The 13675-nt window shown below is 44.7% G+C and overlaps 2 protein-coding genes across 7 annotated transcripts in view; one reads left to right on the forward strand and one right to left on the reverse strand.

The window, feature by feature from the left end:
* LOC132905132 (poly(ADP-ribose) glycohydrolase-like) overlaps positions 1–13675 on the forward strand; it is a 473462-nt gene that overhangs the window by 116893 nt on the left and 342894 nt on the right. The window lies entirely within an intron of this gene.
* Positions 69–13675, reverse strand: part of LOC132904933 (mucin-2-like) — a 332312-nt gene continuing 318705 nt past the window's right edge. For all 6 annotated transcript variants that reach the window (XM_060955800.1, XM_060955809.1, XM_060955786.1 and 3 more), the window contains 9 exons: positions 9102–13217; positions 8242–8556; positions 8062–8131; positions 6995–7410; positions 4104–6053; positions 3734–3856; positions 3458–3624; positions 3150–3364; positions 69–2764 (listed from right to left, as the gene is read on the reverse strand). In XM_060955800.1, the coding sequence (XP_060811783.1) occupies positions 2343–2764; positions 3150–3364; positions 3458–3624; positions 3734–3856; positions 4104–6053; positions 6995–7410; positions 8062–8131; positions 8242–8556; positions 9102–13199 (7776 nt within the window). In that variant the 5' untranslated portion in view covers positions 13200–13217 and the 3' untranslated portion in view covers positions 69–2342. The remainder of the gene's footprint in view (positions 2765–3149; positions 3365–3457; positions 3625–3733; positions 3857–4103; positions 6054–6994; positions 7411–8061; positions 8132–8241; positions 8557–9101; positions 13218–13675) is intronic.

Below are 13675 nucleotides of genomic sequence, written 5' to 3' on the forward strand. Positions count from 1 at the left end.
ATATATATATTATAATTATATATATTGTTATATATATATAATATATAATATGTAACATATATAATATATTATATATTATATATATATATATATTTCTTTTCTTTCTTTTTCTCTATGTTCTCCTGAACTTCTCTTTCCAGATTATTTTTTTAACAAGAATCGCATATAGGATCACTGACCACGAAGGAATCCGAAGTCCTTCGATGCAATACATTTGCATGGCAGGTGACACTAGCTTTTTATTCGAAAATAAGTTATGTACATGTGTAAACTGCACCCCGTCCACGGTATTGTTCGGTAATATATTCGAGTTTAGAAATCGTCAGCTAAATAAAATTAAAACGAGCAGCGAGTGTGCCACCAGCCATCGGTTGATCACGACGACAGACCGGAAACGTTCGTTCAACGTACGAAGACTAAAACGGTGTCCCTCTTCCTCTATGCCTACTGTACATCGCGAAGAAATCGGTATAACATAAATCTTAACGAACGTTCATCCGTCGATCAACCAGAGATGCCTGGTCGCGTCTCTATTCAAATCGATGCAACGCATAGGATATCGAGAATACGCATACGGATATTTCCCTGAGACTGATCAGAACGATTGGATAATCTCTGTACACACGGAGTAAAATGAAACGCGCCCTCGAGCGTGCTTAGATTTTGCTAAAAAACTTGTAAAAGCTTCTTTCTACGATACGTAGGAGGTCTCTCTCTGTTCCTTTCAGTGTTCAAACTTCCCTCTCGACGCACACATTTAACACGCTTTCGAAGATATAAGTACGTAGAGATCGGTTCCATCATCGCATTCGATGAATTCTTTCGTAAATCGGATGCGTCGATGATCCTTGAACACGTTCACTGCTGAACATTTGTAGCCTTTAAAAGACTTACTATTGGTAATCTCCCGTGCGTTAATATAAAGAACAGCTAGGAAATTAATAACCGCTTACATTTATCCCATAACGAAAAATGTTTCGTCAATTCGACGGATTAAAGTCTAAACGAGAAACAACTTGAGCATACTAGCTAACGAGCGTGATAGTGATAATAAAAACAAATAGAACTAGACAACAGTGAACGCGTCGATTGCATTTTCTTGCCGTTCCAACAAGTAAACAGCTGAATATAATCTGAAATGGAAACCGCTAATTAGTGAATCAATCATCGTGAATTCGATGAAACTTATTGCACACTGAATATTACCATTAATCCGTCTCCTTAGATCTCTTATATTTAACAAACATTAATCGATCGCGCTTATCGGTCGGCAATCGTTCAACGGAAAGCAGACTCGTGAAATTGCACATCCCAAAGAAAATAAAAGGAAGAAAGAGGAGATAACAAGAAACGTAAATGCTCCATATTTTTCGACGATTAATAAACGCTTACTTAAATCTACAACGGTAAACATATAACCGAATTACACTTTTAATCGACTCGCTAGTACCTAGTAAAAAGAAAAAGAAAGAGAAAAGAAAACAAAGACAGAGAAAAACAAAACGAAATTATTTAAATTAATAACGTGGTAACGTGACAAAGCTGATGGCGATTGGATAATTCGTACGTTCCAACGTTCGTTCATTGCTAACTTAAAACAATCGCATCGATGGGCAGAGAACGCGAAACACACGTGATGCCCATTCACGCGGAGTTTCAAGTTCTCTGTGAACATCGATTCCTTCAACAAATAATCGCACTAACAATAAGCACGTGGACTTCCACCAGATTCCAATATTACGATTAAAATCTACACGATTGGAGCTCGAATGAAAGATTTCTCTTCCGATTCTTTACAAAGATTGTTCGAATTCTCTCTGCTTTCTATCTCAAATCGTTCAAACCAAAGAACAAGAAATTCGATCAGGACGACGATCTTCGTCTAGAAAACATTGTTAAGGACGCCATCATTCCTCGGCCCCCAACGAATATATCGATAAAATATCACTGTGCTCCATGTGGAACATCTGTCAATAAATACTGCTAATAGAACGCGTCAAATGCACTGCCATTGAAATATCTTCCTCTTCGATCGTACCTAAACCACTAATTCTATATACTTCTCGTGTCTAATTGTTCGTTCGACCCTGGTTGAACAGAATCAAAGTAAAACACTAGATCTTGATCGAATGAAACTTTCCACTTAGCCGCTTAACGACTTTTCACGGCTAACGATATCTCCCGATTCACGTTCAATCCGTGACAGCTGTCTTGTTACCCTGTCGCGTTCTGACTTGCCTTTCGCGTTTAGGCGAAACACTGGAGATCTTCTTCGACGATTCCTTCGAGGCGGAAGTCGACGGTTTCGCCTGGGGTGATGAATGCCCCAGCGGCGCCTCTTGTCACCTTAGGCTGATGACCACTTTCTCTACGTTCAACAGGGATCTCACTTTCTCGTTGTACTTAATCAGAGTCACCTTGGACCCTCTCACGTTGATTCGCTCGCCGCCGCTAAGCAGGTGGCAGCAACGGGATTGTTCCAAGAAATCTTGCAGCTTCAGTTCTCTCATTACGTCGCGATGAGCGATCGCTGGTGGACCAGCGTGAGCTTTAGGATTCACTTGACGCAGCAACGCTTCCCTGCTTTTTATTCTGAGGGCAGCCATCAGATCCTGGAGGAGCATCCACTTATCTGGATCGTTGGTGAGGGAAAAGAGAACTGGCAGGTTCACGTCGCCCATTTCTATCTCAATTTCATCTAATTCGGATTCTGGATTGTCCATAGGAGGATCGTCAAGGGGATTGTAACCAGTTTCTTCTGGGTCTGAAACAAATTTATCAATGATTAATTAATTGAAAATATTTAAATATCGAATCATTCTCATAACAGTTTTACTTTTAGGATCGATAATCGAAACTGTTTTTGAATTCAACTGATATAGGGTAACTGAGTATACAAAGACATAATGGTATTCAAATGACTCTGAACATCTAAAATATACCTCTGGAGACTTTTTAATAACTTTAATCACTAATGATACCATCTTGATAATCATGTAAGCTTTTTTGACTTTAACTCGCAAAAACATGACCTCAAGTACTCTCCTCACTTTCAAATGACCTTGATTGCCAACGAAATCGGGAAAGCTTTCATAATGACTTAATTGCAAACACTTTAGGATGTTATTTAGATTTTTAGGAGAACTTACCAAAGATAGAAGACGGGCCACCAAACGACCACGCTGTGCTCGTGCGACCCTGAATATCATCTAAGTGTTGTTCTAGAATCGAATAGGCATCGGTATCTGCAGCTAACATTAGCGGGGTTTGTCCAGAATAAGTAGCTAATAGAGGATCAGCGCCATAAGAAAGTAGCAAGCGTACGAGTTCGGTAGCACCATTTTCTGCTGCCTCGTGAAGTGGTCTGTAATAAGGAAATGGATCGTATTTTAATGTCTCTGAAAAATTGTCTATTAGAATTCCGAAACACACGTTGGAACTCAGTAATGAATATTACCTTATTCCACCGTTGGCACTTTCACTCGCATTCGCCCCATACGCGAGCAACAATTTCGCGATTTCCAGGTGACCCTTCGAACATGCTTCGTGAAGCGGCGTGTATCCCGCGTTATCCTTTGGGCTCGGCGCGCTATTCAGCTTCTCTAAGCAGTATGCAGTGACATCCTACGAATACAGCGAAAAACGCAATTTGTATTTAAATATTTATCAATGAACGTGTTTCACTAAATTGAGATTAAATTTTCAATGAATAAATGTTTTTTTCAATATTTACCGTGTAACCGAGTCTGGCGGCACGGTGCAACATTGTTTCGCCGACACCCTTCTTGATCACCCATGTTCTAATCTCCGACTGAATATCAGCTACACACTCTGGACTGGGCCTTGTGAGAACTTGCTGCAAAACAAATATTCCACATTGATAATCTTTTATACCTTCTATATTAATGAAACAATAGATCGTGCATGTATTTCAAAAATGGCACAACACAGCTCAACGAACTTCTGCAGGAAAAGTGAAAAACTATTTCGAAGCTTACAAAAAAATAATTTAATAATTTTGTAACGCATTCGAGATACATGTACGATATCATTGATCCATATCACTGAGAATAGAATCGTTTACAAAAATACGCAAAGCTCACCCTTTTCCTTTCTTTAGGCAGCGTCTCGTCCTTCTTCAACGGTTTCTTCTTTTTGCGAATGTAATCGAATCCGGAGCGGAACTTCCGCCTGCTTGTCCTCAGTTTAAGCTTCTTTTTATTAGGAACTTCTGACTCATTGGTCTCGTCGTCAAGCTCGTTGTTTTCCGCTTCCTGCGCATCGTTCGTCTCTTCCTGCACCGGCTCCTCTTCCGCTTCCGCCTTTAAGCGGCGTAATTTCTTCTCGGCCAAAGATTTCAACAAATCCTTTCGCCTCTCCATCAAAAGATGATGCTGTTTCGAGTTCATGATCGCCTTGTGTCTCCTCAAAATTCCAACGTTTTTTAATCGCGAAACAACTTTCTGCTTCAAGGTCCTCTCTTTCCTCAGCCTGTTCTCTGGTGTTTCAGTCTGCGAGTCGTCGTCTTGAGAAGTATCGTCGTGGTTTTGCATGGGAGGCGCTGAGGCTGGCCGGTCTTCACCAAAGACTTCTCTGATGGTCGCCTGTTTCTTCAATACTCGCGTTTCCGTTCTCGTTCTACTCTTCAACACGAATGTTGAAAATTCGTTTGGTAGAGCATGATTATTTTTAAACGTGTCGCGGAAGTTGTTTACAGTTTCTTTGCGGAAGTAACCAAGTAGGAACGAATCCGTCACCTTGATAGGCTTCACCTTGTTATCTTTGACAGGCGACTTGCCCTTTGGTGATTTAGACGATTCCAACAAAGGAAGCAAACTTGGAGTCGGAAGCAGTTCAGGTTCGTTGTTACCTTTCTGCAGCATTTTATTTCCACCTTTATCCGATTTCTCTTTCTGTTTCCTCTTCTGCTCTTTCTTACTGGTTCCTACCCTCTGAGCTAAGACGTCGACGATGGAACTGTTTTCCGATCTTGAATGCTTCATACCCTTAGGAGGACATGAGATTGTCGTAGACGACGTGGCCTCTTCATCGTCGATCTTACTTCCTATTCCAATCTCAGTGGCACTAAAGCTGTAGTTAGATTCTACATCGCTGTCTACCAATTTCTTTCTGCCCAAATACACGTCGGAACTGTCCATAGAGACTGACAAAGCTGGAGATCCTGGATCCAAATCAGGCAATGAAGTGGACAACCTGTGAAACCTCGATGGTTTCGACACGGTGATCAACCTAGGTGGCATTCTCAAGGACTTTTTGTAGACGTACACCTCCTCCTCCCATCCGGGTCTGAAATCGCTACCATCGCCAAACAAGGGTTTCGGTTTCGCTTTCTGAGACGTAGAAGTCTTCGAGGTGGAGCATTTCGACTCTTTCTCATTCTTAGCCTTCTGTGGCGTCGTATCTCTGGATCTAAGCTTCATTCCTTCGGTTTCAGTGCTACTGTTGGTGCAACGTTTTCTTGCTCTTAGCCTATCAGCTACTGAAGAACCGTGACCAAACTCCGTACTAGCATCGCTCTCTTCGCTAGAGGAATCACTGCCGCTGGACGACTGTAATTTAATTCTGCTTCCTCTACGAATCCTTCTCTTCCTACATATTATTTCCTCCTCGCAATCACTGTCATCCTTCTTCATCTTTTTCTTTGCCCGTCGAATTAGCGGCACCTCGTCAGAATCATCGCTAGAATTTTTCTCATCATCCTTGTTCACCTCGGTCTTCACTTCTATCTTGATGTCCGTCATCTCAGAAGCTTCGTCATCCTTGCTCGTTTCCGGAAACTCGTCTTTACTGTCCAGAGGTGAATCAACATCTTGGATTTCCTTTTTGATGTCCTCTGGTTTGATCTGAGATGTGTTAGCGTCTAATTCTTTGCTGCTATCGTTGCCAGTGTCATCGAGCTTGGATGTTATCGTGCAGCTGACCTTCTTCTTGCGACCGCGTTTCTTCATCGCGTCTCCTGTTCGTAGTTGTTCCATAAACTTGTCGCACGTGGTGGACCAGAACGTGTCCACTTCGGTAATCTTGTCGTTTTCCTGAATATAAGAAACCAACAGTTTATGAGAAAAATTAGATTTTTTCCAATTAATATCCGGAGGATATTACTTCCGCATTATACGAATCACGTGTGGAAAGATATTTCTCTAGACAAGAAGTCGCGGAAAGTGTGTCAAAATGTTAAATTTATCTAACACGTTATACGGGTATTTATCGCGTTCTATGAATACTAGACGCAATTCTTTTATCGTGTTATACGTGACCTCACTGTGCTTGAATTTAGATCAAGAATTTTTTAGAGACTATTTAAGCAGGCCCAACACGAATGAACTATCCTCACTTCATCTATAATCGGGACAACTAGAGTTGATCCGAAGCGGTAAGAATTTGTGAGGATTACTTGATTCGATATGTTTGCTTTCGTCGTCACGTGATCCTATACAATCCAATTTCTTACGATATAATACTATCAACCAATAACAAAACTTCGCGGACTCTATATTTATGATTGTGTAAAAGACGATGATCCTATTACTTTACTTTTGTTTGGGGAGAAAGCGTGAATCAATTTCCACCACTAGACACCATCAACAGAGGAAGTGGCGCAAATTCACCTACACCACTAACCTAAACTTCGAGATCTACATATACTACACATTCCACGAAGCATAAGAATTAAAAAATATCAGTTTGAAATTTCAATCGCCTCAAAAAATTCATTCATGAAAACTTGTATCAAACTAAATATTAATTTCAAAATAATGACAAAGTTAGCACAAAGTTAAATAATAGATGTAGTTAGAACGGGGATATCCTAAATTTTATATGAAGCAACTCTAGTCCCCTTGACTCAAAATAAAACACGCAACCCGCTGAAAATCCAGAATAAAAATCGTAAAGAGAACTCGAACGCTGAAGGCCGTTGATTCGCGAGCACGAACGAAACACACGAGAAACAACCTTACGTAAATAACGTTACCTTCAGTTCTATTTTCACGAGGTCCGTCGATGAGGTCATGCCCATGCACATGGCGTCGTTCAGAGGAACGGGTGGCTGCACTTTCGATAGCTGTTTTCTGTCCCTCCTCATCTCCTCGAGCGTTTGCCGTTCGAGAACCGGCATCTCACCCTCGGAGTCGCTCTCCCTGAAGTCGAACACCGATGTTTCGGAGGAGCTTCTGAATCCGCTGGCGCGTGCTGGCACGCTAGAGGCAATCGCCGGCGCTGGCGCAGGAACCGGAACAGTCGCGGCCACCGGCATATTCTCCTCTTCTGTTCTGGAGAACAACCGTCTTCGGGGAGGTAAACAGGCTACCTTCTCGCGCGTCAACTTTGGCGGACTACCCGCTGATGAACCGGATTGTGGAGTTGACGTTGAAGCTGTACTGTCTAGTTCTGCAAGTACAGATTTAAATGTGTTATTAAGAAATATTTTTGGGGCATACGTTTGTAAAAAGAAGAAGTTGACTTGTGATAATTACTTAGTTTATGAGAGTCTTGTGCAGGTTTATGAGAGTCTTTTTATATTTGTCGATATAGTGACTGCGAATAGTAATTATTCATTCGTGGAAAGAATTGGTGATATATAATATGAACAGAAAGAAGAAAGCGTTGTTTATAGAACTACTGTGATTGGACAAAGTTTATGTTTTCAAAAATAGTGTACCAATAATATAATATAAAAATCTGTATGCTATTAAATGATATGAAAACGTGTAAATATCAAGTTAGAGCGATCTTTGTATTGTTTTAAAATAATGTAACGATAACATAATTTTTAAAATAATATACTAATTATATAGAAACTATATACTATTGCAATATAATATAAAACTGTATATCTATTCGAAATAACTTTCGAACCTTTCCAAACAATTTAACTACAATCTAAGACAATAATATACCACAATGGAAGTGATATAAAATTCATGTATGATGGGTATACTAAAGAAATCGTTAACTTTGAAATCATAGAACACAAACTAGCTAATCACGAAAAATTTTAAGAAAACAAAAAATCGATACACCAGCAGAATCTAAATATACCTTTCGGAGTAGTCGACGTATCCTGGGAGGGTACAGTCGTGGGTTTCGTTGCAAATTGACCGGTTCCCACCTTCAAGAACAAACACCAAAAATAAAATTAACAATTTGGCCAATAGAAACCAAAAAAGAGAATATCTTCGTGGAAAGTAACAGAGAAACAACATGTTTCATTCGGTTCACCTGTTTCAGTTCCGCCTTGGTTCTAATTTTCGCGGCCAATATAGCTGCGAGGCCATCGTCTTTGTCACGGTGAATCTGATTCTCGGCTCCTCGGGGTCCCAGGAGTGCTTCCTTGCCAGGTAGCGTGGCGGATGAATTTACTCTCGAGCCATACAAACTACGGGGGGCCTCCTGAGTGATCGAGTCTACCGCTCTCGGCACATGGAACTTGTAATGGGGCGGCGTGTTGCTGTTTCGTTCCAGTAAGCTCGCTGCTGTGAATGGTGACAGGTTGTGTCTTCCGATGTTCGTTTTGGGCTCGACCGGTGCAACAACCTTTGGGAATAGAGGACACTGGCGTTAGCATGATAATGGACGTATCTCGCTGCTTACATTTAAGATCTTTCAATAAACCTACAGGCAAGATATAGATAGGATTTGGTGTAAGATATTGATTTTAATGTAAGATAAAACTTTTGTGATATTTAATTGCGTTTCTTGTGAAGAAATCAGCCGAGAAGAGAAGGTAGAGCTAAACATTTAGATAGATGTGCGAGTGAGAATTTTTATGAACAACGAATGGCTGAGAGCGGAATGTATATTTATGGTAGAGATTCGAAGAATGCACTTAGAGATCTCTGCATTGAATGTATGCGATGTGTGTCATACGTGTGAAATTGTTAAGATCGTAATAGGGTTGAGATAGGCGACAGACATGGTTGATATTTGCAACATAGTTCGTATTTATGATACAATTTGTTACAGGTTAATTGAACTAGAATTAATTAAAACTTCATATCAGGATAGTTATCGAAGAATGAAACAACGTATCTAACCTGCACATAAGATATAATATACAAGAATATACAATTGCTACATACCTTATTCTGAAAACTTTGTTGACTATGATTAGCCAAGATAGGCTGTTGGCTGTTCATTTGCTCTTCCCTTTGCTGTTTATTCTCTAGGCTATTCCTTAGCAAGCTAAGCACTCGTTTATCAGCACCGGTATTGCTCGGCGGTTCCGTGGCCTGTCCGCCGGAAGTAGCTCCAGGAGGCACCACAAGTCCAGCCGCTTTCTGACTTTGTCTGTAATTCGTGTACGCGGATGGTTGGCTAGCGTTTGCTTGTTGCGGCAAAGAATGCACGTTCGTGGGCTTCGTGATCGCAGGATGAACATACGACGATGAACTATGAGTGACCTTAGGTTCTGCGTAGCTTCTCTTATCACAGTAAGCTTGCTGATATCTCGCGGACTCGGACGACGAGTATCCGCTATCGGATCTCTGCTCGTAGGTGTTAGGTGCTACGAGGGTGCCATTCGGCAAAGGGACCGGTAGATTCATCTCTTGCCTCTTCTGTTGCTCGTACAACGCTTTCGCCGTTGACAATCTCTGCTGGATCCACGTGTCGAGCCTCGGCTGCTTGTTCGGCCCGCCACCGCCGTAAATCGTCTCGCCAGGCCTCTTCAAAGGGCTTCGATCGCTCTGCGGCGGTGGCTGACCAAATTTACTTCTACTGTCCAGATAATATTTCGATGGGTCGGACGGGTAATCTTGAAGAGGCAACGCAGCCGGTCCTATCCTTGCAGGATCGATCATCGACGACGGATACCTGGAGGTTCTGGAGGCGATGGAGTCGTTGGCCGACAGATAAGAAGACGACGGGACCGGCGGAGGCGGTGCTGGTGTAGTCACCGCGTCGTACACCTGCGTCGTGGGCAGTGAAGTCTTTTTAAACGTGGACATATGGGGCAGTGGAGCGGTATTATTAGGATGTTGAGAAGGAAGAGGCTGCGGAGGCGGAGCATACAGCTGTTGCGCGGAACTTCTCCGCTGAAGAGTATTCTCGTGCGGCTGGCTGTGATGGTGACGCAGCGGCGCGGAGTTGAAGTCTGGCAGGAAGTCGACCTTCGGTGCACACACCGTTTGAGGCGTCGGCGCTCGAACGCCGCTCGTTGGTGGTAAGATTCTCCCGTTATTGCTGGACAATCGGTTGTCGTACGCGGGGTATGAGGCTGGTTGTGGAGGAGGCTGCGCCGGGGGCGGTAACATGGTTCGCGAACTGTTGCTTCGTGATGAGATCACCGTGGAACTACTGACGTGTTTCTCCGGTGCGCTCGTCTCGATGTCGTCCTGAGCGGTCGAGTCGGCGGATGTTTTCACCGTTTTAACAGAGAGGTCCAAAGGAGATTCCCTCTTTCGAATTCCGTTCGTTTGAGAAAGAGGAGTCACTATAGAGGAAGCAACGGTAGACTGTACCGTAGATGTGGTCGAATTCTGGTACGGATACTCTTTGTATCCATAGTCCTCAGTAGCTCTTACAGGCTGGTGATGATAGGAGGATGCCGTACGATTGGTGTCAGATGCTTGATAACTATGTACCGTGGTACTTTGAACGGAAGACCTCGGAGCGACCTGACCGATAGACGTAACGGTGGTGCTGCTCGAGGAGTTGCTCCCCTGATGACTAGGTGCCATGGTGGTAGCGTAGGTCGGATATCCATGTTGAGCGGTATATCTGCTATAAGAGGAATTTGTCACCGTGTTCGTCCTTCCATTGACCGGCATGGCATGACTCATAGTTGACAAAGTGACCGGGTACTCGGGAACCCTTTGAGGTGCGGCCATCGAGGACGTAGGCGGCGCAACTACCGAAACTTTGCTCGCCGTGCTGGTCGAGTAGCGTTGCCGTTGCACCGATTGTACCTTACTCGCGGATTCTCGCCTGTTGGAATGATAGGACGAGAGAGCGGCGATAGGTGGAAGGTTGTGCGTATTAGTTCTCGGAACAGACGTTTGTTGAGATCGATAAGAGGCATAAGGGACCTCCATCGAGCTTCTCTTCGAATCGGCGCCGTTGTACGTCACCGGTTTACTCGGCTGATAACCGGTGGCACCGTTAGTGTTTCCGTTTCCGGAACAAGTAGATTCTGTTCGAGGCGCCGGACCGGCCATAGACATTTGCTGAACATACGCCTGGCTCTGAGATCGACTGGACTGCGAGTAGTAGTTTGCTTGAGTGTGCGGTGACTGGGGACCTTTTTGGAAGGAATGATACGAAGACTGAGGCGGCAGCCCGTACGGATTCGCAGCGTACCCACCGGTGTTCGGTTGATAATGCTGCGACGTAATGGGAAGGTTGTACGAATGAGGGGTGGAGGTGGCCGGTGGTGGTGGTGGATAAGTCGGTGAATGCGGCTGGAAGCTGCTATGCGGAGAGGGTGTGTGATGAGGAGAAGGAGTGTGATGAGGAGAGGGTGTGTGATGAGGAGAGGCGTGAGGCGTATGCAGGGTAGATACGTGGGGCGATTGTCTATGCGGCGACGGGGTAGCGTGACGGGGAACATCATGGGGAGAAGCGATAGGATGATAACCACCAGTCAGCGCTGCCGGTGGCGGCATTTGATTTGAGTTTGAGGACGAGGAAGCCGCGGACGTCCCGTGAACGATCATTCGACTGGCGTATGAGTTCGGCCCCATTGAATGCGGGGACGCGTTTATTCGACTAGAAAGCTGTTGCTGCTGAGGCTGTTGTATTTGAGATTGTTGCTGTTGCGTCGGCTGCTGCTGTTGAGCCTGATGATGTGGGGGGATCATAGTTCCGGCGGATGGCAAGTGCGACGAAGGAATGTGCGCCGGATGATTTTGATAGGACGACGACGATGACGAAGGCAACGACGACGACGAAGACGACGAAGGAATGTGACTTAAGTTGACTGTGTGGCGAGGGCTGCACGGGTTCAACGACGAACATGACGGAGACGAAGAGACGCGCGAGGAGTGCGACGATCTTTCCGAATGCGACGACCTGTCCGTTGCTGGATTGCTCGATGAGCTTAATCGATTCTGCGGTTGATGCTGCTGTGGCGTGCGATAGGTCTGCGATGATGGCGAGCCGTAAATCGAAGGAGTGCTCGATGGCGGTACAGCGTTATTACCGTAGGAACTCGGTGGCACTCTTTGCTCCTGAGCGTGTCCTTGACCTAAAGCGGTGGTCGGGTTGCTCTGCTCGACCGGCGTCGGCCTCGTAGCCAACTGCACGTTTCCCGATGACGTAGCTGCAGCTACGCTCGACGATTGATAGATCGAATTCTGAGTGAACGGAACCGGGGCGCTCTTCGTGATGTCCGGATGATGATACCGGGGATAGTATTGGGTTCTCTGTGCTACGACCGGCGCGTTTGGTTGCGATTGTCGATCATTGGCAGTTTGATAGGTTGCTTGGTGCGACGAGGCGAGTATTTCCACTGTAGAGAACGACGTTCTCGAGACAGGGTTTAATTGTTGATACACCGGACCAGGGGAGTGTGACTGTTGAGGTGGTTGCATTTGATGCAAGTGCGGTGAACTTGGCGCTGTCGCTGTCGTCGGCTGCGAGTGATGATGAAGATCGTTAGACGACGATGTCGAGGAGGTCGATTGTTTCTGTGAGAAATTTGACGTCGACGAGGATCGACTGCTCGACGGCTGCATCTCCGTTAAAGTGATGATACTCGAGGACGATGAGCTCGCCTCCATGGAGGATCCGTCATCGCCTGGCCTCGTATCCGGCACTTCAACCCTCGTTGGTTGAGGAGGATAAGGTTCGACGGATGGGGTCCAGAAAGTGCTGGAATTGGCCGCAGCGTTGTCCACCGACGACGGTCTGACGTCGTTAAGATATCGACTCGTTTCCTGATCGTTGCTCCCGCTGCTGCCCCCACCGTTCCCAGCGTTACCGGTTGTGTTTCCGCTCGAAGTCGATTGCGGCGGTAACGATAGTGACGGTGGTGCTTGCGATACGGATGGTGCCGGTGACGAAGGAGCCATGGATGAGGCGTTGCCATGGTCGTGCGACGACGATATGGACGAGGCAGAACTCGTTGATGTCGCGAGACTGTGATCTGCTGACGCGGTCGCACTACCTGTACTCGGTACCGGCAGTCCCTGAAAGTACTGGCGAGCCCCCTCTAATACGTTTGTGAAGCTCACATCCATGTCACGCCGACTGCTGGTCTGAAATCAGAACAAAACGAGATTCCTTATTTCTTTGCAACCTCTTTGTAAGAATCTCGATTTTATGTTTTCTAAAGCTTGGTATCTTATCTTTCGAAGATTACATGTTACGAACTCGTCAGTTTCAGAAAGAATTCTCCTCATTCTTCAAATTTTCTTATCATACATAAGGGCCTCGCGTTCAGAAAAAGAAACAATCGTCAGAACTTTGTTTGATTGGACACTAAATAAACTTTCGTTCCGATAAATGGAGTTCTACTGTAGAGAGTAAAACGCATTTTTCTATTTCTGTGAATCTTATATTTGGAAGAGACATTTATGGTTAAAGAGCATCGCGTGAACCACAGCGAGTAGAGTAGCGACCCTGTAGATTAACGAAAACTCAGTTCACACGGTGCTGCAGATTACCAGCACCGTCAGGGAACCAGGCCGAAACATTAATCTTCATTGTCTTGTAT

The sequence above is a fragment of the Bombus pascuorum genome, chromosome 1 (assembly GCF_905332965.1).
Source record: "Bombus pascuorum chromosome 1, iyBomPasc1.1, whole genome shotgun sequence".
NCBI lineage: Eukaryota > Metazoa > Arthropoda > Insecta > Hymenoptera > Apidae > Bombus > Bombus pascuorum.